Below are 21,953 nucleotides of genomic sequence, written 5' to 3'. Positions count from 1 at the left end.
GCAGAGAAGGAAACGCAGACATCAGGGCCCTGAGCCCGCTTATCCAGCTTCCAGGGCAGAGATGTCATGCATGACAATAGCACAGAGAAGTTGCCAGCACTGTAGACACACAGGCAGCACAGAGGGAGGGGGACCCAGTGTTTAGCTGTGCTAGGCAGTGAAAGGCTTCAGCATTTAGGATGCTGCAGCCAATAGGAAGCCAGGGAAGTTTTGGGAGGTTCCTAGGCTCAGAAAACACAGAGAAAGAGACAGATAGAGCAGCAGAGAACTCAGCCACAGCCCTGGGTCAAGTGCATCGCCCAATACTTCATCTGCAGCATCCAGAGCTACCGAAGGGCCATTACTGAGGCCAGCAGCAGCCGGAGGACACACAGGCACCACTGCAGAACTCCGCACTCCAGCCGGTGAGCTTATTTCTCTTTATCTGTACAGCTCCTAACTTTTCTGAACTGGGAAAAAGGGACACCTTTGCTTAAAGGGAACCTAAACCAAACTTAAAAAAAAGTTTCACTTACCTGGGCAGGCCCGGATTTACCTCACAGGAGCCCATAGGCACAGATGTCCCGGGCACCTTAGACTTCGTCCTCCATGAACCTACAAACCCAGCTGTCACTTCTCCCTTACTTCCCTTGCCCTTCATTACCCTGACCAGACGTCCCATTTTACCTGGGACACTTCCCAGGTTCAGGGTCCCCTATCCCAGGCTGCAATGTGTCCCAGGTTATTTCCCACTTTTGGCCGCAGGGTGTCCCAGCTGTGGGACTCTGTGGCCCCTTGAGGTAATGTTTGCCTCATTTACCATTTGCAAAGTTGGAGTAATCATTTTCTGCTGCATTTCATGTGTCAGGGGTAACAGTAGTTGCATTTCATGTGTCAAAGGTAACGGTTATTGCAGATCCTGTGTCAGAGGTAACAGTTGCTGCAGTTATTACTTGATGGTCATAGAGACTGCATTTGCTACATTGGAGTTAATGTTGCAGCATTTGGCATTTTGAGGGCTCAAATATTAAATGGTATGCTAATACTGTAGCATCAGCAGCTTCTGCAGATTTTGCACTCAATCTAATCCCTCCAAAGTCATAGTCTAATGTCCTACAATATTATTATGTATTTATATAGCACTGGCATCTAAAGCAGCACTTTAGAGAGACTGTAGTCATGTCCTTGGCGGAGCTCACAATCTAATCTCGGCCATAGTCAAAGTCTAATGTCCTACAATATTATTATGTATTTATATAGCACTGGCATCTAAGGCAGCACGTTACAGAGAATGTAGTCATGTCCTTGGCAGAGCTCACAATCCAATCCCAGCCATAGTCAAAGTCTAATGTCCCGCCATATCATTATTATGTATTTATGTAGCACTTGCATCTTCTGCAGCACTTTACAGCGTACATAGTCATGTCATGGACTGACATCCATGATGCAAATCTTCCATTTCACTACATCATTGTGGGAACACTGCTGTCTTGTGTGTTTGGGAAACATTGCCTAATTAGCTTTACGGTCACTTTGCCAATCTGTGTTTTGGGAGGAAACTCTGGCCCACTGCCTCAGAGTGACATTACAGTTTGCTTCGTCTACACCATGTCATGGAGACGCCCCCCCCCCCCCCCACACACACACACACATACACACCACCCCACCCGTCCCAGGTTGAGCCAAGAAAAATCTGGTCACTGTACCTTCATAGAAGCCCCTAAGTATTAGGTAGCTAGAGGAACCTCAGTGTTAAATAACTAGAGGTGCTCCTGACTGAAAGGAGATCTCATCAGTGGAATGCAGAGAACAGGGTCACTAACCTCTCATTTACACTCTCATCAGGACTCTGCATAGAGAAGGAGGGAGGGAAGTGAGCTGCCTTTCCATCATCAGGTGCCTGTAGGCATGTGCCTACAGTGCATTATGGTAAATCCGGCCGTGTACCTGGGTCTTCTACCAGCCCCTTGCAGCCGTCCTGTGCCCGCACTGTCACTCACCAATTCTCCGGTCCCCCGCCGTGGCTACGTTTTAGAGCTCCCGGGGATGTGAGCATGATCGAGGATGCCCAGCCAGGGACGTGATGGCACAGGACGGCTGCAAGGGCCTGGTAGTATCCACAGGTAAGTGAAACTCGTTTTTTTTTTTTATTTGGTTTAGGTTCACTTTAAGCAAAGGTGATACTGCTAAAAAATACAGATGCAATTATTTCCCCTTTACCAGCCACAGATCTATTTTGTTCTGTTTCTAACTTTTTGGTTCTTCTGTTTACTTTTAAAAGACAACTGAAGTGAGAAGTATATGGAGGCTGCCATATTAATTTCCTTTTAAACAATACCAGTTTCCTGGCAGCCCTGCTCATCTATTTGGCTGCAGTAGTGTTTCAATAACATCAGGAACAAGCATACAGCTAATCTTGTCAGATCTGACAATAATGTCAGAAACACCTGATCTGCTGCATGCTTGTTCAGGGGCTATGGGTAAACGTATTAGAGGCAGAGGATCAGCAGGAAAGGCAGGCAACTGGCTTTAAAGGAAATCAATATGGCAGCTTCCCTATCCCTCACGCTTCAGTTGTCCTTTAAATGTTTTGCCTGTCATTTTGTGATTATGATGAACCTGAAAATGCCTGAGATTCTTTGTATGGACTTCTTAGATTATTCTCACTTTCTTCCCCCCTGTAAGGTGTTGTCCCTCCTATCATGTAAAGAATTCTATAAATAAAACTTTTGAAACTAAAACAAAATACTGATGCAAATAATAAAGCTACTTTTCCACTAGGAAACGCGATCAAAATCACGCTTCTTCCTATTTTCCACTTCCATGATTGAGCTACAATACAAAGTATGTGATCTGTAAGCAATTGGAATCAGGTGGCAAAAGGGAAGGTTATAGAAAAGAGCCCATTTTAGGGCCTGTTTCCACTCTGTAGTAATAAGGCTGGTGCACACCGGAGCGTTTCTGGAGCGTTTTGTAAAACGCTTGCAGGGGGAAGACCGCTTGGCTAATGGAAGTGAATGGGCTGGTGCACACCAGAGCGGGTCGGTTTTTCCACAAACGCAAACTCGGGGGCTGCAGCATTTTTTAGATTTCTGAGGCTTTTCTGCCTCAATGTTAAAGTGTAGGAAAGTGGAAAACTGCTCTGAAAAACGCCAGATCAGAGCAGTTTTCCAGGCGTTTTTGTTACAGAAGCTGTTCAGTAACCGCTTTACTGTAACAATATTTGTACAATATTTTGCTACTCAAAAACGCTCCAAAAAACCTCTCTAAACATGCCTAGAATCGCTCTGAAATCTGCTTCAAAAACCTCTAGCGTTTTGCGGATCTGCTAGAGGTTTTTGGTGTGCACTGGGCCATACACAGTATTTCCCCACATCTGAGCCAGATGGGGAAATGCTGCCTATTCTGTCAATAGCATGCAACAGTTTTTTGTAGCACACATCCAAATCCCCATAGCCTTGCAGGGCACAGCTATAGTGATTCAGTTGCAGCAGGGGGACCTCGTCCAATTCCGAACCAGGCTTAGGCTTCTTTCCCACTGGATGCTCCATCCATATCTGACGTACATGGCCCCTATGCTGGTGTGAATTTGCGTCCGGTCCCCTCTAGCTCTGCCGTGCACGGCTCTGAGGATTAGCATGAATTATGTGATAAAAATGCAGCAGATTTTTTTCCCTGCTTGCAAATGTGAATGCAGCAGATTGATTGCAATGGGCTGTAACATCACATAGAATTTGTGTGCAGGAAATGGTTAGAAATCATAATAGTTGAAAGTTAGCCTAAGGGCCTGTACACACTGCTGCGCTTGCGCTGTGCTTTTAAAATCGCATGCGTTTTATAATCGCAAGGTCTTTTGAAAAATCATGAAAATCGTGAAGCCCTGGACACCCTGGTGCGATGCAATTTTTTGTTATTTTCATGAAGGCTTTGCGATTTAAAAATCACAAGCGATTTTAAAAGCGCAACGCAAGCGCAGCAGTTTGTACAGGCCCTAAGGCTACTTTTACACTGCAGTGTTGCGTTGCTTCGGATGATATAATCGCATAACTAAAGCGATGAACTTACATTGTAATGGTACATTCACATCGCGGGATAGCAGGGCAGTGGAATCCGTCATAATATTGCGAGGAATGCTGAGGGCTGTTGGATAATGAGTGCATTGACAGCTGTGGTGAAGCATACATTATACATACTGCGTGCTTCACAACGCATGCATACAGCGCAATCGCACTTTTCCCTGCCACTGCATCACAATCCTGTTTTGCAGGATACTCAATGCAATGCCCCAGCGTGAAGCCAGTCTGAAGCAGGGACGGATCTAGACCAAGTTGCGCCTGGGGCAAGGTCAGGTTTTGGCGCCTGAAGGTCACTTTTGGCGCCTAAACTGCCATTCAGTTTGCCGCCTTTTTAAGAATTCAACAAACTGCGCCTGGGGCAAGAGACCCGCCTCCCCCTCCCTCCTAGATCCGTCCCTGGTCTAAAGCCTGGTACACACATCAATTTTGAATATCTAAAGGTACTTATTAACGATTACAGCCAGGGCACTATCTGCACAGAGTTTGTATGTTCTCCCCGTGTCTGCATGGGTTTCGTCCTGGCGCTTCGGTTTCCTACCACATCCCAAAAACATACAGATAAGTTAATTGGCTTCCCCCTAAATTGGCCCTAGACTATGATACATACACTACACGATACATACATAGACATGTGACTATGGTAGGGATTAAGGTAAGGAACAGAGGCGCCAGCAGAATAAAATCAGCTAAAATTCTTAAAAATAGGAGAGGTAGTGGAGGACTTACCTACTCCAAAGGACATACCATAAATGTAGTGAGGTTTGAATTGAAGAAGGAAAATGTATTTATACATTCCACATAAATTTGCAACGCGTTTCGCAGGAGTGACCCTGCTTCATCAGGCAGTAGAGGGTAGCATACAGCTAATACCGTCCAGGTCCGTGTTAAGCGCCTCTCAGAGGTGAGAACGCCTCTCGAGGTGAGAGCACAGCTTCTGCTGCACTATACTCTGCATTTACACACTAAGCTAGGGTAGAGCATGGACGGGGTGTGCTAAAGCAGCGCAGCTTAATGAGAAGAGCGAGAGCTCAGCGCACATTATGCTGTGGTAGTGCAGCAAAATGTACTACCCACAGAAAGCCTAATTGGTGGCAAAAAAAAAACAAGGTATAGATCATTTTGTTGCAATAAATAGTAATAAAGTTATTGGTGAATAAAAGGGCAAAGCACTGACAGGTGAAAATTGCTCTTGTGCGTTAGGGTAAAAACCGCTATGAGGTGAAGTGGTTAAACTTACTGATGCTTCAAAACTAGTAATATGAGTCCAATATAGCCGATTCGGCTGCATGCTGCAGCAGTGCGATCCGGACGGCAAAGCCATTGAAAAGATAGGCAGCGTTTCCCCGCCCCTCTTGCCTGCAGATTCATGCTGAATTCTGCACAAGTGGAAACGGGCCCTTATTGTGGGCCGGCATTGTGTGCAGCACAATGTGTGATGTGACAGGGGAGCGTTTCCTCTGAGATAGCATCAGCTGTGGAGCTGGGCCTCTCCTGCTGGGCTGAAGAGATAACGCTCATATCATGCACTGAGCAGCAGCAGCAGGAAACGTCAGCCTGTCTGCTGAGCTGTGGAGCTGTGTGACATCGCAGGGATCATACACAGCTTCACTTGGCAGACGTGGCCCAGGGGTGGGATCAGCGGAATACTTTGCTGAAGGAGGCAGATGACATCACTGAGCTCATCTAGCCAGAGAAGGAATAACGTGCGTGTCTGTCATAGATCCCGGCCAATGCACTTGGACATACAAGTCACAGGAAGACAGACTGGCAGGAATCTCTTTATAGTCTTAAAGTGTACCAGAGATCATTAAATCTAAAGGGGCCCATACACTGGTCGATTTCAGCCATCGATCGACCGCCGATTCGACTGCTCTGATTGAATTGGCTAGAAATCAATGCAGCAGGAAGCATGATCAACCGATCGATCAATTTGCGGACGATTTCGATCGATTTGCTCAATTGATACGGAGGATGCTAGGGGGTTTGTCGACCAGTGTATGGGCCCCTTTTTTTTCCTATCACCCTCCTTCCTGGCGCTTAAGTCTAAACCCCCTTTTCTGATGACTAACCCTAAAACCACCCTTCCTGACGCCTAACTCTAAAACTCCGCTTCCTAATGCCTAACCCTTACGTCTAACCCTAAAACCGTGTGTGTCAACAAAAAAAAATGTTAAATACAAAAGACAAAAAATGTCTTTATCTATAACTTTCTAATTAAATTAGAAAATTATTTTCTAAAAAAAAAAAAAAAATGTTAACCTGCTGGGCGTTTCAATTCCCGAGGCCGCATGGATCTTTTCGCCCGATTTCTTTTTCCCATCATGTAGCTAGCCTAGCGCTAGCTACATGATTCTCCCCTTCCTCCTCTCTCCCTCCCACCCTTCTGATCGCCGCCGGCGATCACGCCCATAAGGAAATCCCTTTCTGAACGGGATTTCCTTTAGGGCTTCCCCCGTCGCCATGGCGACGACCGGAGTGACGTCATCGACGTCGTGACGTCACTGGGACTCCCGATCCACCCCTAGCGCAGCCTGGCGGCGATTGGCCAGGCTGTGCATGGGGTCTGCGGGGGGGGGGGGGGCCTCTTTCGCGTTGGGTAGCAGCGGTGATCGGGGCAAACACGCAGCTAGCAAAGTGCTAGCTGCGTGTTTGAAAAAAAAAATTATCAAAATCGGTCCAGTGGGGCCTGAGCGGTGCCCTCTAGCGTCTCTGGACGAGCACAGCTCATCCAGAACGCCAGGGAGGTTAAACACAAAAGGCCAAAAATGTCAATACCTTTAACTTTCTAATTTTTTTAAACAATAACAATTTAAAAAACTATAATGTCTCTAATTTTCAAAACCATATTTATCGGGCGTCCACATTTCCTGCTTCCTTCCCGATGTCTCCAGCAGATAGATTCCTCTCTGGTCAACATCTGATCATCTAGGGATCTGTCACTGCCATACACTGAACATCAATTTCTGATAGATTTCAGCATTTTACATTTGTAAACTACTATGTTGGGGTAAAGGAGGCCATACACAGGCATTTGGCTGCCCAAAGTGTTCAAAAGATAAAATCTCTCTCTGATCTGAGACCTGAGACCCAGTTGAGCAATTTTGACATCCTTTTGGGATCAAAAGCATTTTCAAAAAGCCCATTGACAATTAACCCTTTGAGGACCATCCGCCTATCCCCCCTTAAGGACCAGGCGTTTTTTTTTGGGGGGGGGGGGGGGGGGGGGTCAGGCAGCCGGATCCCTCTTAAGGCTTGCTGGGCTGTGTGGCCAGGTGTCCCCCCTGTAGCTGGCAGCCTTTACTCACCTCCCAGGCTCCGGCGATAAGCAGCTGTGGACCCCTCCACTCTGGCCTGCATCCCCACTCATACTGACGCTAAGTTCCGGGTCCCGGCTTGATGACGTCATCAAGCCGGGACCCAGCACTGACGTCAGAACAAGCAGGGACGCCGGCCGGAGGGGAGCGGCAATCGTCATGGGAATGCCAGGGAAGTGAGTGGATCCTCTTCTTCCCGCCCTACCAGCGCAGCTGTCACAGTGATCACTACGATCCGCCTGCGATCATAGTGATCACATGATCAGAAGCCATACGCAATGGCTTCAGATCACTGAGGGGAGATGTCACCTGTCATATGACAGCTTAATCTCCCCTCTCGAGTGTGCGTGATCGCATCGGGACGCGGAAACGGCGAGCGGCAAAGATTCCACGCTGCATCAGGCGAGAACAGCCACAAGTGCGGCATAGGATATCATAGAGGTGGTCCCAAAAGGTTAAAGGCGAACAAGGGGAACCTACTAGAGCCTGCTCACAATGCGGAAAATGCATGGGTACCACGGCGGGGACAGCAGACAGGTAAAGAATTAAATGCGGGGTGGTGTTACAAGGCCGATTCCCGAGAGATTTCTTGCTGAAGTCTCTCGGGAATCGGTCTGCTGGTGTATAGATAGGAAACCAATCTCTCTCCAATCAGATCTCTCTCTCTCAGATTCGACCAGAGAGAGAGATCTGTCCCTTAGTTAATCTGCCCATATATCATCTGATGTATAGGCACCTTTAGGCTAGGGGCCCCTAGGGTGATTTCAGCTGAGCTTTGGAATCAGCAGCAAGACGATAAAACTCTTTGCCCCCCCCCCCCCCCCCCCCCCCATGCCAATCACAGGGAAAAAAAGCAAATTGCAATGGTAATCACTCTACAAATCACTAGCACTAAAATACAATCGCTTCTAAAACCTCTGGAAAACGCTCTACAAAAAGCTGACAAAAACACTAAGGGCCTGTTTTCACTACACGCAGATTGGATGCAGAAAAATGACTCCAATGAATGCCTATGGGAAATCTGCATCAGAAAAATTGTGTTTATTGGAAACAGGCCCATAGGCTTTCATTGGAGTCAGTTTTTCTGCATCCAAAATTTGCATGTTGTGGAAACAGGATGTGAGCGATTGCGACAGTGATTAACGATCTGTACAGGGCCCCTGACTCTTTGCTTTTATTTACATTTTTTCATGGCATCCCAGGATTTTTGCAAGGGTTGTACCTGTAGTATGTGATTACATTCTTGCCACATCTCGCAGTATAAGAGGTGTGACATGGAGAATGGCACAGTCTGAAACAGGCATGATTTCAGCAGGAAGGAATCTGAATATAGCGTATAAGAGGCAGAGGTGCGGAGGGGGTGTGTGGAGGTGTCAGGGGGCCCTCCAGAGGTTTGCTGAGATGTTACAAGAATGCGAAAAAATATTTCAGTGTTTTATGACCTGTAACTGCCCAGCCTCAAAACTGTACTGTGTGGAAACTGTATAAGTTGAAGCCAGAACCCGAAGCCTGGCCACTTTGGGTTCTGGCCGGTAACTCTGCAGGTCAGGACTCTGCGGTCTTCCTATAGGAGGGGTAACTCTGCAGGTCAGGACTCTGCGGTCTTCATATAGGAGGGGTAACTCTGCAGGTAAGGACTCTGCAGTCTTCCTATAGGAGGGGTAACTCTGCAAGTCAGGACTCTGCGGTCTTCCTATAGGCGGGGTAACTCTGCAGGTCAGGAGTCTGCGGTCTTCCTATAGGAGGGGTAACTGCAGGTCAGGACTCTGTAGTCTTCCTATAGGAGGGGTAACTCTGCAGGTCAGGACTCTGCTGTCTTCCTATAGGAGGGGTAACTCTGCAGGTCAGGACTCTGCGGGCTTCCTATAGGAGGGGTAACTCTGCAGGTCAGGACTCTGCGGTCTTCCTATAGGAGGGGTAACTCTGCAGGTCAGGACTCTGCGGGCTTCCTATAGGAGGGGTAACTCTGCAGGTCAGGGATCTGCGGTCTTCCTATAGGAGGGGTAACTCTGCAGGTCAGGACTCTGTGGTCTTCCTATAGGAGTGGTAACTCTGCAGGTCAGGAGTCTGCGGTCTTCCTATAGGAGGGGTAACTGCAGGTCAGGACTCTGCTGTCTTCCTATAGGAGGGATAACTCTACAGGTCAGGACTCTGTAGTCTTCCTATAGGAGGGGTAACTCTGCAGGTCAGGGCTCTGTAGTCTTCCTATAGAAGGGGTAACTCTGCAGGCCAGGACTCTGCGGTCTTCCTATAGGAGGGGTAACTCTGCAGGTCAGGAGTCTGTAGTCTTCCTACAGGAGGGGTAACTCTTCAGGTCAGAACTCTGCGGTCTTCCTATAGGGGGGTAACTCTGCAGGTCAGGACTCTGCGGTCTTCCTATAGGGGGGGTAACTCTGCAGGTCAGGACTCTGCGGGCTTCCTATAGGGGGGGTAACTCTGCAGGTCAGGACTATGCGGTCTTCCTATAGGAGGGGTAACTCTGCAGGTCAGGCCTCTGCGGTCTTCCTATAGGAGGGGTAACTCTGCAGGTCAGGACTCTGTAGTCTTCCTATAGGAGGGGTAACTCTGCAGGTCAGGACTCTGTAGTCTTCCTACAGGAGGGGTAACTCTTTAGGTCAGGCCTCTGCGGTCTTCCTATAGGAGGGGTAACTCTGCAGGTCAGGACTCTGTAGTCTTCCTATAGGAGGGGTAACTCTGCAGGTCAGGAGTCTGCGGTCTTCCTATGGGGGGGGGGGGTAACTCTGCAGGTCAGGACTCTGCAGTCTTCCTGTAGGGGGGGGGGGGGGGGTAACTCTGCAGGTCAGGACTCTGCGGGCTTCCTATAGGGGGGGGGGGGGTAACTCTGCAGGTCAGGACTCTGCGGGCTTCCTATAGGGGGGGGGGGGTAACTCTGCAGGTCAGGACTCTGTAGTCTTCCTATAGGAGGTGTAACTCTGCAGGTGTGGTGAAGGAGTCACTAGAGGTATGGAGGGAATGTATCTGGGGTAAGGTAGAGGTTTGATTGAAGGGGTGTCAGGGATGTCTGATAAAGACTGGAGGTGTGATTTGGGGATTGGCCTGGGGTTGAGGGAAAAAAATCTGCACACTGAAATACTGAAAGGCATGAGAGTGCAGACATAGCCCCGGGACACATGTGCAAAACATAAAAATTGGGCAAGCCAGCAGCTTTTCAAGGAAACCACATCCATAAGGGATTAATGACAGCTTATAATGGCTCTGCTGATCAGGGAAATGCTGGAGCTGTTGTGTGACAGTCACAGAGCTCAGTATACGTTCTGCAGATATAATCCTCACGGAATGGAATGTGGGGATTCCATAAAAGGTAACCGAGACCACACGGAACCCGTTCTCGCGCCCTCACGCTTGTTTACTTTATCAGCAAAGAAATATGAAGTCATATAATGTTCCTCCGCCAAGGAACGCACTGAGGAAAGGAAACAGCGTAATCTGCCCAACACATCTGATAAACAATCCCATCTGTTCCCCTTCCAACCAGCCTGGCATCCTGCCTGCTGGACTCCTCCTCAAAGCAAATCAGAAGCGGAAAAAAAAATCATGAGATAATGAATTGTATGTTTAGTTCGGATAATGAATAGAACATTAGTAGCAAAGATATATACAGTGGCTTGCAAAAGTATTCGGCCCCCTTGAAGTTTTCCACATTTTGCCACATTACTGCCACAAACATGCATCAATTTTATTGGAATTACACGTGAAAGACCAACACAAAGTGGTTTACACATGAGAAGTGGAATGAAAATCATACATGATTCCAAACATTTTTTACAAATAAATAACTGCAAAGTGGGGTGTGCGTAATTATTCAGCCCCCTGAGTCAATACTTTGTAGAACCACCTTTTGCTGCAATTACAGCTGCCAGTCTTTTAGGGTATGTCTCTACCAGCTTTGCACTTCTACAGACTGAAATCCTTGCCCATTCTTCTTTGCAAAACAGCTCCAGCTCAGTCAGATTAGATGGACAGCATTTGTGAACAGCAGTTTTCAGATCTTGCCACAGATTCTCGATTGGATTTAGATCTGGACTTTGACTGGGCCATTCTAACACATGGATATGTTTTGTTTTAAACGATTCCATTGTTGCCCTGGCTTTATGTTTAGTGTCGTTGTCCTGCTGGAAGGTGTACCTCCGCCCCAGTCTCAAGTCTTTTGCAGACTCCAAGAGGTTTTCTTCCAAGATTGCCCCGTATTTGGCTCCATCCATCTTCCCATCAACTCTGACCAGCTTCCCTGTCCCTGCTGAAGAGAAGCATCCCCAGAGCATGATGCTGCCACCACTATATTTGACAGTGGGGATGTTGTGTTCTGAGTGATGTGCAGTGTTAGTTTTCCGCCACACATAGCGTTTGGCATTTTGGCCACAAAGTTCCATTTTGGTCTCATCTGACCAGAGCTCCTTCTTCCACATGTTTGCTGTGTCCCCCACATGGCTTGTGGCAAACTGCAAACAGGACTTCTTATGCTTTTCTGTTAACAATGGCTTTCTTCTTGCCACTCTTCCATAAAGGCCAACTTTGTACAGTGCACGACCAATAGTTGTCCTATGGACAGATTCCCCCACCTGAGCTGTAGATCTCTGCAGCTCGTCCAGAGTCACCATGGGCCTCTTGACTGCATTTCTGATCAGCGCTCTCCTTGTTCGCCCTGTGAGTTTAGGTGGACGACCTCGTCTTGGTAGGTGTACAGTTGTGCCATACTCCTTCCATTTCTGAATGATCGCTTGAACAGTGCTCCTTGGGATGTTCAAGGCTTTGGAAATCTTTTTGTAGCCTAAGCCTGCTTTAAAGGAGAACTGTAGTGAGAGGGAGATGGAGGCTGCCATATTTATTTCCTTTTAAGCAATACCAGTTGCCTGGCAGCCCTGATGGTCTATTTGCCTAAAGAAGTGTCTGAATCACACCAGAAACAAGCATGCAGCTAATCTTGTCATATCTGTCTAAATTTGTCAAACACCTGATCTGCTGCATGCTTGTTCAGGGCCTATGGCTGAAAGTATTAGAGGCAGAGGATTAGCTGAATAGCCAGGCAACTGGTATTGCTTAAAAGGAAATAAATATGGCAGCCTCCATATACCTCTCACTACAGTTCTCCTTTAAATTTCTCAATAACCTTATTCCTGGCCTGTCTGGTGTGTTCTTTGGACTTGATGGTGTTGTTGCTCTCAATATTCTCTTAGACAACCTCTGAGGCCATCACAGAGCAGCTGTATTTGTACTGACATTAGATTACACATCGGTGCACTCTATTTAGTTATTAGCACTCATCAGGCAATGTCTATGGGCAACTGACTGCATTCAGACCAAAAAGGGCTGAATAATTATGCACACCCCACTTTGCAGTTATTGATTTGTAAAAAATGTTTGGAATCGTGTAGTATTGTTGTTCCACTTCTCACGTGTACACCACTTTTTATTGGTCTTTCGTGTGGAATTCCAATAAAATTGATTCATGTTTGTGGCAGTAATATGACAAAATGTGGAAAACTTCAAGGGGGCCAAATACTTTTGCAAACCACTGTATATATATATATATATATATATATATATATATATATATATATATATATATATATATATATATATATATATACATACATACATACATACATACATACATACACATACACAGTGGGATGCAAGAGTTTTGGCAACCCTGCTAATCGTCAGGATTTTCCTGTATAAATCGTTGGTTGTTACGAGAAAAAATGTCAGTTAAATATATCATATATGGATTCCACTCAGTATCAGCAGATTCTGAAGACCAATGTCCAGGTATCGGTGACAAAGCTGAAGCTGCACTGGGGCTGGATCTCTCAACAAGACAACTTTAAAAACTGCCCAATATCCTCTAAGACATTCATGCAGAGGAACAAGTGCAATGTTCTGGAATGGCCATCTCAGTCCCCAGACCTGAATATAATTGAAAATCTGTGGTGTGAGTTAAAGAGCGCTGTCCATGCTCGGAAGCCATCAAACCTGAATGAGCTAGAGATGTTTTGTAAAGAGGAATGGTCCAAAATACCTTCAACCAGAATCCATACTCTCATTGGAACCTACAGGAAGTGCTTAGAGCAGTGGTGCCCACACTTTTTTGACTTGCGAGCTACTTTTAAAATTCCCGAGCTCGAGAGAACTACCAACATTTAAAATAGCCAGGTATAGGTGCCCCCCCATATAGATAGCTAGGCACAGGCAGTGCTGCTCATCCAGATTCCGGATATACGGGTAACCTGGATATCCAACCTTTTTTCAGCTATCGGATTTCTGTGGAAATGCTATCTGCGGATAGTTGGCTGGCAATGCAGATATCCGCAGAAATCTGACTATTGAGATACTGTAACTAAGTAAATGATGTCCAGGACATCATTGAGCCAATGAAAGGGCTCCCAGCCTAAGCCCTAGCAACCATTCCCAGAGGGAAACCCTGGCCAGCCCCACCTGACCTCATTGAGCCACTCAGAGGGCTCCCAGCCTAAGCCCTGGCACCCAATCACAGAAAGAAACCCTGGCAAGCCCCCTTGTATAATAAGGAGGGCTGCCATGATGAGAAATATCATCCTTGCTTGTGAATGCTCACTGAGAGACACGCTCCAGTGCTGCTGGCCTAGCAAGTGCTGTACACAGTGATAAACCTAAAGCTGTTCAGTGATTAACCCCTTCACTGTCACTACACTATTGTTGTATTGTTAATTAGCTTGATTTCATTGTGTGACAGTCAGAGTGTGTGCTGCAGCTGCTATGTGTCTGTGTGTATGCTGTGCACAGACCAGGCCAGCTAGCCTTAGCTACAGTATAAGTTAGGGAATAGGATTACAGTGTTATTGTGTAGTTAGTACTGTAGTACTGCAGTCAGTGCTAGTAGTTGTTAGAGTAGTAGTACTACTGTGTTAGCTTACTACAGAACTGCTGTGCTGCTGAGCAGTGCCAGTGTCAAAGTTAGTGTCTTCTCCTCTGCTGTCTGACTGTCACATTTTTCATTAAATTGGCCACTGCAGCTTTAAAGAGAATCTGTACTCTAATATTCTTACAATAAAAAGCATACCATTCTATTCATTATTTTCTCCTGTGCCCCTCTGTGCTGTTTCTGCCACTCCCTGCTACAATCCTGGCTTGTAATTAACAGTTTTAGGCAGTGTTTACAAACAAACTAACCAGCTTCTAATAGGCTCAGCTAAGCATAGTGTGTGAGTCACTCAGAGTATGCAGGGGGCCTGCAGAGGGTGTGTATCGCTTCTACCAATCACAAGCAGCCCTGCACATTCCACACATTCAAGCCTTAGCCCGACAAACAGGACAGAGGAAATATACATTGATTTATTACAGAGACAGTGCAGTTAGGAAAGACTGCAGTAAGCCAGAGCAGATTAGAACAGGCATAGGAACTTATAGGATAGAAGAACTAAGGCTGAAAAATTTGTTACAGAGTCTCTTTAAGGCCAGGCTGCAGGGCCACACGACACAGCACACAAGTGATCCCCCCCTCTTCTCCCCACCAACAGAGCCCTTGTGGGGTCTGATCACCCCCTAGATGTATGTTTATTTGTGTGTTTGGGTTTTTTTTTTTTTATAAAAAAGTGTTTGTTTTTTTTAAACTAATGTACTCCCACCCGCCAGCCAATCACCGTGATCAGCTGACAGCCGATCACCTCTTTGCCTCAGGAGGTGACAGCCGTGTCACACGGCTGTCCCCAGTACAGTGCTGCTGTAGATTGCAGCGCTGTACGGTTACTTAGACGGCGGTTTCGCCGTCTAACAGTGCCCCGAGCGGCGATCACGGTTCGGAGACTGAAGGCGGAGCTCTGCTCCGCCCACCAAGCAGGAGATGTAGGTTGCACACGATCTCCTGCAAAACAGAGCCCTAGGACTTTACGCCGATCGGTGTTAGGCGGTCCTGGGGCTGCCGCTGACTGGCGTGACGCGGTCGGCTAGGAGTTAAACAATTATTGCACACTTACTGTAAATCCAATAAACTTAATTTCACTTCTCAAATATCACTGTATGTGTCTCCTATATGATATATTTAACTGACATTTTTTATTGTAACAACCAACGATTTATACAGGAAAATCATGACGATTAACAAGGTTGCCCAAACTTTCGCATCCCACTGTAACTCCAGCATGGCCAGGGCCGCACAGGCACAGTTGCTAGAGGCATTAAAGTCGCAAAAAACGGAAGTGAGCCGCGTCGGGAACCGGAGGATCGTTTTGTCCCAGTGCGGGCACAGGACACCTGCGGGGGACCGGGAGAAGCCCCAGGTAAGTAAAACTCTTTTTTTTAGGCTCTTACAGTATTCCTTTAAATGACATCCAAGATGAAAATTAACTAATGAGATACACAATTTCATTTATCCTCCTCCTTCTAAAATTGGCTTTTTTTAGTTATCCCAGTTTTATTTTATATTTAAATATACTTTTTAAGTTTTTGCTCATGGCCTCTTATCAATGACACCATTGAAGTATGCCAGAGCTAAAATCTGTGAACTATTGTCCCCTTTTATCTCTTTCCTACTCTCAGAAGCCATTTACTGCCAGGAACTTATCAGTGACGGTTACATTATAGTCCGACCCAGACAGAAACTGTCACTTCCATACCTGATTTTTAACTCTTTCAGGCAGAAGAAGGAAAAAAGGAACAAAGCATAGTTATTTGCGTGCTAGGCACTGTACATACCCATGTCTATCTCATCATGTCACATGTCACCTCGGGTATCCTTTGATGCACTAAACACAGTTTAATGCATTAAAGGAGACTGAACTGTGCACTTGCCAAGCATTTCAGTCTCCCGAGAACTGCAACATGTCTGGGCACGGCTACGGCCACGCTCAAATCTGACTCCATAGGAGGCTGTCTGTCCAGCACTGGTACTGAGTGCAAACAAGTGCCCAGCCAGTGCAGGACAGCTGCTGACAGCAGGCGTCAGTTGCCCCTGTGAAAGTGGCCTAATGCTGGGTACACACGTTGCGATTTCCCACTCGATCAGCGGGATTGATAGATTATTTCCGACATATTCGATCGGGTTTCGATCGATACAGGCGTCGATTTTGCATGTTAAGTATGCAAAATCGACGGCTGTATCGATCGAAGCCCGATCGAACACGTCGGAAATGATGGAACCCGCTGATTGAGCGGGAAATCATAAAGTGTGTACCCAGCATAAGACCGTCTTTTGAATCCATATTTACACCTCACTGAAGCTAACTGATATCATCGTCAGTTGCAGAACAAATTAACAGATTGACTCCTAATTATGCAATTAGTGAGCAAATAAAGGAGAAAAAGTTATCTACTTTTTCCCTGCATACAGCAGGAACTTTTCTATATTGTTTACACAATTCATTACGCTTCCAAAACAATCTTACAATGCTGGTGGCAAAGGAAAGCTTATCAATTAGCAGCTAGATTAGGTAAAAAGCTTAAGGGGCCCATACATTTGCCAACCAACCAACTAATCGACCATCCAATTCGGTTATTATAATCGAATTGGATAAAAATTGGTGCTGGCAAGTGCATGCCCGACCGACAAAGCGACCAATTTCGGGACAGAAATTGGCCGCACAGTCTATCGTGCATGCTGGAAAATTTCGGGCCGAAGTTGGTTGGTCGGGTGCGAGGCGGTACGCTGGCCGAATTGCGAACGAGCAACGAGACGACTAAACCCCCACCGCTGCTGCCGCAATGTATAAATGTATGTAGTGCATTTATACATTACCTGTCTGGTGTCAGCCTCCACGCGGTTTTCGTCCATCTCGCTGGGTTCCGCATACACGCCGGCGGCGCATAGCATCTGACGTCAGACGCTATGCGCCGCCGGCGTGTATGTGTCTGTTACCCGGCGAGATGGATGGTCACTGCAGTGAGGCCGACACCAGACAGGTAATGTATAAATGCATACAAACTGCATACATTTATACATTGCGGCAGCGGCGGGGCGGACGCGGCGGCTCAGCCGATTCCCTGATGATTTCATGCTGAAATCGGACGGGAATCGGCCTGTAGTGTATGGACAGATTTGATTAGAGATAAATTTGTCTCTTGGTCGAATCTGCCCATTATCTTCTAATGTATGGGTACCTTTAGGTTTTAACCCTTCCCGTCCCTTAAAAAACAGTCCGATGGTTTTAGCTATTATTTTTATGCTGTGTTTAATGCTTTAGACCAGTGGTCCTCAAATTAAGGCCCGCCGGCTGAGTGTGGCCCCCTGAGGCTTTTTTACTGCCCCACAACACACACACACACAAAATGTATTACTTATAGATGTGGTCAGCTACATCGTTAAATATTGTCAGCCCGCATATAGATTAGCAGTGCTGGCACCACCCATCCACATGGAAGCCAGAAAGCAGTCATTCGCTGGTTTTCAATCAAATTCTACATCAGGTGGCACTGCTGTCCAATTGGATTGCAGGTTGTCACCTGGGTATGCTTCACTGTCTGGCCTGCAAAGATTTCTACATCATTTTATGTATACTCCGCCCCCCCAGCAGTCTGAAGTATGCTGACCCGGCCCTCGACCCAAAACATTTTTTAGACCCCTGCTTTAGACCATAGATGAAATTTTAGTAGAATACCACTTAAAGGTCTCATTCTTTTTATTTGCTGGACTGACGGTGCTGTTATTTGCCTTCTCAGAAGTACAGTAGTCGCCATGAAAGCTACACAACCGACCACCCTGTTCAAGAAAGAGTCCAATGGCTCCTCCTTCCGGATCCCCAGTCTTATCTACGTCAAACAAGAGCACATGTTTCTGGCCTTCGCTGAGAAGCGCAGAGGAGAGAACGACGTTGATGCGGAATATCTGGTCATGAGGAGAGGAATCTTTAAGACTGGATTTGTGGAGGTCAGTTCCTGCAAGATCAAAGCAAATTTGAAAGGGTTTTAAAGGAAAAAGTTAGGCACTTACCTCGGGAGAGGAAAGCCTCTGGATGCCCCTGAGGTTAACCCCCTTCTCCCTCCACCTCACTGTTCAGGCACTGTGTCCTCCCAATTGCTTAGGGGCGCGCTACCGTACGAGAATGAGTGCGGCCACATGGCACAGACCCGCTCAGACTTCAGTGGAAAAACACAAGCCTAATCATGTCCCTTCTACTGTGCTGGTGCAAAGGCTTCTCAACAGTTTTTGGGAGAACACAGTGCTGGGACGGCCCAGTGGAGGATTATCCAGTGTCTTCTCTCTTATGAGCAAAGAACTCTGGGGCAGGTTTTGGGGTTTTTTTTGCTACAGGTACACTTTATTTATGGTTTAGGATGTTAACCTGGTACGCATCTTCAATTTTGATTGGCAGATAGTGGCCCACCTTTAAGCCTGGTACATACTTTTAATTTTGATTGGCAAATCACTGACCATTTTTCCCCCCTCCATGAACTATGACAATTTACCTATACAATCTGCTCTTTGCATCCAATACTTGTTGACCCTCATACTCTATGGAGGTAGTAAAATTGGTCAGTGATTGGCCAATCATGATTGAAAGTGTGTATCAGGCTTTAGGATCTGTGGGTATAGCATAGGTAGCCAGATTAGCCCCCAAGTATAGGTAGCACGATTACCCCCCAGTTTATGTAGCTCCCAAAGTATAGGTAGCCAGATTAGCCCCCACTATAGGTAGCCAGATAAGCCACCAGGACAGGTAGCCCCTCCAAGTATAGGTAGTCAGATAAGCCACCATGACAGGTAGCCCCACGAAGTATAGGGAGCCCCCCAAACTATTGGTAGCCAGATTAGCCCCCATATGCAGAGTATAAGAGCAGAACGCTTGCTTGAAGAGACAAATCTCTCCAGCTCCACCGATGTTCTACCTTCCCTGAGTTTCTATTACATTGTCCTCTCTCGCTACGTAACCCACATGACAAGAGAGGACGCTGTAGTCATGAATACGAGGGTGCTATGAGTAAAAAAGATTATTGGTGGAGTCCAGGGAGGTATGTCACTTCCCTCCAGCTCTCGGCTCATTCTGCAATTCAGGGGGCCCATCACGGGTCTCCATGAGGCCCCCAGTGGACTCCCCTATCGCCAGCTGAGACTTCTGGGCCCCCCTTGGCTATGGGTTCTATAGCAGCTGCTATGGTGATCCCTACACCATTGGCCACGTGCATAAAAATTCTGGCCAACAATCCATTCCATCAAAGAATTAATAAACCTCTTTTTTTTTCTTTTTTCTCTCAGTGGGAAGGTGTTCAGAGTCTCCATGATCTCTGCCCCACAGATCAACGCATGATGAACCCATGTCCTGTCTACGAGGAGTCCACCAAAACTGTGTTCTTGTTCTTCAACTCTATTCCTAAAGGTATGGAGGAGAAGTCCATGAGGAAATGGGGAAACTCCTCCAAACTCTGCTACTCCACCAGCAAAGATTGCGGAAAAACCTGGAGCCCCGTCACCGATATCACAGATGTGCTGAACAGTGTTCATTGCATGGCCACCTTCTACTTGTCTCCTGGGCATGGAATCCAGACACACTCTGGAGCCCTGGTGATCCCTGCCTATGTCTTCACCGCCAAATGCTGGTGCATACAATGGTGCTGCACCAAACCTCACTCACTCTATCTCTATAGCGAGAACCAGGGGGCCAGCTGGAAACTCTCTGAACTGATCGAAAAACTGGAATGTGGTGAAAGTCAGGTGGCCGAAATCATCTGCGAGGACAACCGCAGGATGCTCTACTGCAATGCTCGAACCACCTCCAGTTACAGGGTGGAGGCACTAATGTTGAGTGTTGGGGGTGAATTTAAGATGGCTGACAAAAGTCGAAAGCTGAAGGAAACCGCGAATGGAGGCTGCGGAGGGAGTGTCCTAAGTGTCCCAGGAATTGGCCAATCAGATGAAGGCAGTGACTGGCTTGTCTTCTCTCATCCAGCTAAAAAAGAACGCAAGGATCTCAGCATCTTCTTGAATAAAACTCCTTTGATGTCGGAGACATGGTCCAAGCCGTGGGTGATTCACGAAGGCCCTGCTGGTTATTCGGACCTTGCTTACTGCCACGAGGACCACACCTTTGCTGTTTTGTATGAGAGCGGCACTCAGAGTCCTTATGAGGAAATCAACTTCTGTCTCCTCACCGTGGAAGACGTTTTGGAGAACATCAATAAGAAAAAAAGCTTCTTTGCTCGATTTAAGAAATAACCAGAATAGCAAAGAAAAAAGTCCACTCAATCTTATTAATGACTGAACAGATTGAACAGGACTGGATGGAAGACATCTTAGTTCGTTGAAGATTTCCCTAAAGTAATGAGTGAGAGGTTAAAGTTCTCTTTCTCAAGTCATGGCCCCAAGTGTCAATGGGCCTGATTTACTAAATTTGAAAGTGTGAAAGGCTTTAGTTACACAGGTTGAAAAGAGTTGTGTTCATTAAATGTAATATTTAAATCGTCTATGTACAGTATCTTAACCCTGGTACACACCTTCAAGTTTGATTGGCCAATCACTGACCATCAATTTTACCACCTCAATGCTTTTGAACAGTATGATATGAACAGATTGTGTAGATAAATTGGCCAATCATAGTTGAAAGCTTGTACTAGATTTTTGGGTGCATACACACATCCAATTTTGATTGGTAAATCATTGGCCAATTTTACCATTCCCATGAAGTATGAAAGCTTACCTACACAAAATTGGCTATGTGTACGCACCCTAAATCCACAGGAAGGAAAATCAAAGTCAAATCAATTCAAAGAAAGCTTTATTGGCATGACCAAGATTCATACAGGTATTGCCAAAGCAAGGGGAAAAGGGGAACATGGAAGGGGGTGGGGTAGGGGAACAATGGCTAAGCAGTCTCTGGACATTTTTAGGTTTACAGTTCCGTAATGCTCCTCTCAGTCTGTGGCATGCTGTGACCGCGATTGTCACTGTGGATTCCTCTTCTCCAAGTAAGATATATGTTTTTCTCTCATCTTCTAATGTGAGAAAGTCTGGGAATAGTTCCATCAATTTCTTAAAGTAGGTGTCCCTGGTTGCAGTATATTTGGGGCAGTGCAGCAGGAAGTGGCTTTCATCCTCAAGGGTCTTCTGCTCACAGTGTTGGCATAGTCTCTCCTCCCTGGGTTTGTATGTCTGTCTGTGTCTCCCAGACTCTATTTCGAGGTTGTGGGCACTCAATCTGTAGACACTCAGGATTTTCCTCTCTTGAGAATTTTGCAGCTTTTCCAGGTATGGGGCCATTTTATATTCTCTTTGTAGAGACTGGTATATGGTTAGCTTTTGTGTCTGTTTTATTTCACTCCTCCATTTTTCCACATAGTCCTCTTTGCTCTTAGCTGTGGTGTGTTTTATCTGGACTCTTGTTATGACCTGTGGACCGGGGTTGGTGGGAGTATAGAGCTGACCACTACTTTCAGTGCGCATGGCTTTCCTTGGTCTTCATTGTGCAATATGGCTTTGTAGTGGGGTTAGTCAGGACTGCTCTCTGTAGGTGGGCCCAAAAGGACAACACTCTTCTGTATCTCACGCAGTAATCTAGCCAGCTAAGCTCGGCAGATATTGTTTGAGGTACTTCGAGGGACATGGAGAAGGGGTTTGTAGAATTCCAGGTGGAATATTTCTGTTAGGCTGGATTCCCACTTT

General features: G+C 46.5%; 1 protein-coding gene across 1 annotated transcript; it reads left to right on the top strand.

Moving 5' to 3' along the window:
* Positions 1-260: 260 nt before the first annotated feature.
* Positions 261-21,124, top strand: LOC137545429 (sialidase-3-like). The gene is made up of 3 exons (XM_068266631.1): positions 261-404; positions 18,020-18,227; positions 19,554-21,124. The coding sequence occupies exons 2-3, from the start codon at positions 18,036-18,038 to the stop codon at positions 20,508-20,510; spliced, it is 1,149 nt and encodes a 382-aa protein (XP_068122732.1). The 5' UTR covers positions 261-404; positions 18,020-18,035; the 3' UTR covers positions 20,511-21,124.
* Positions 21,125-21,953: the final 829 nt, after the last annotated feature.

Source organism: Hyperolius riggenbachi, chromosome 2 (assembly GCF_040937935.1).
Source record: "Hyperolius riggenbachi isolate aHypRig1 chromosome 2, aHypRig1.pri, whole genome shotgun sequence".
NCBI lineage: Eukaryota > Metazoa > Chordata > Amphibia > Anura > Hyperoliidae > Hyperolius > Hyperolius riggenbachi.
The sequence above is the reverse complement of the archived record's forward strand: the minus strand, read 5'-3'. Positions and strand labels throughout refer to the sequence as shown.

Excerpts from the sequence above, each read along its gene's own strand:
- LOC137545429 (XM_068266631.1), top strand. The coding sequence starts at position 18,036 with ATGAAAGCTACACAACCGACCACCCTGTTCAAGAAAGAGTCCAATGGC. Across the intron at positions 18,228-19,553 it reads TTAAGACTGGATTTGTGGAG|TGGGAAGGTGTTCAGAGTCT; the intron begins GTCAGTTCCTGC and ends TTTTTCTCTCAG.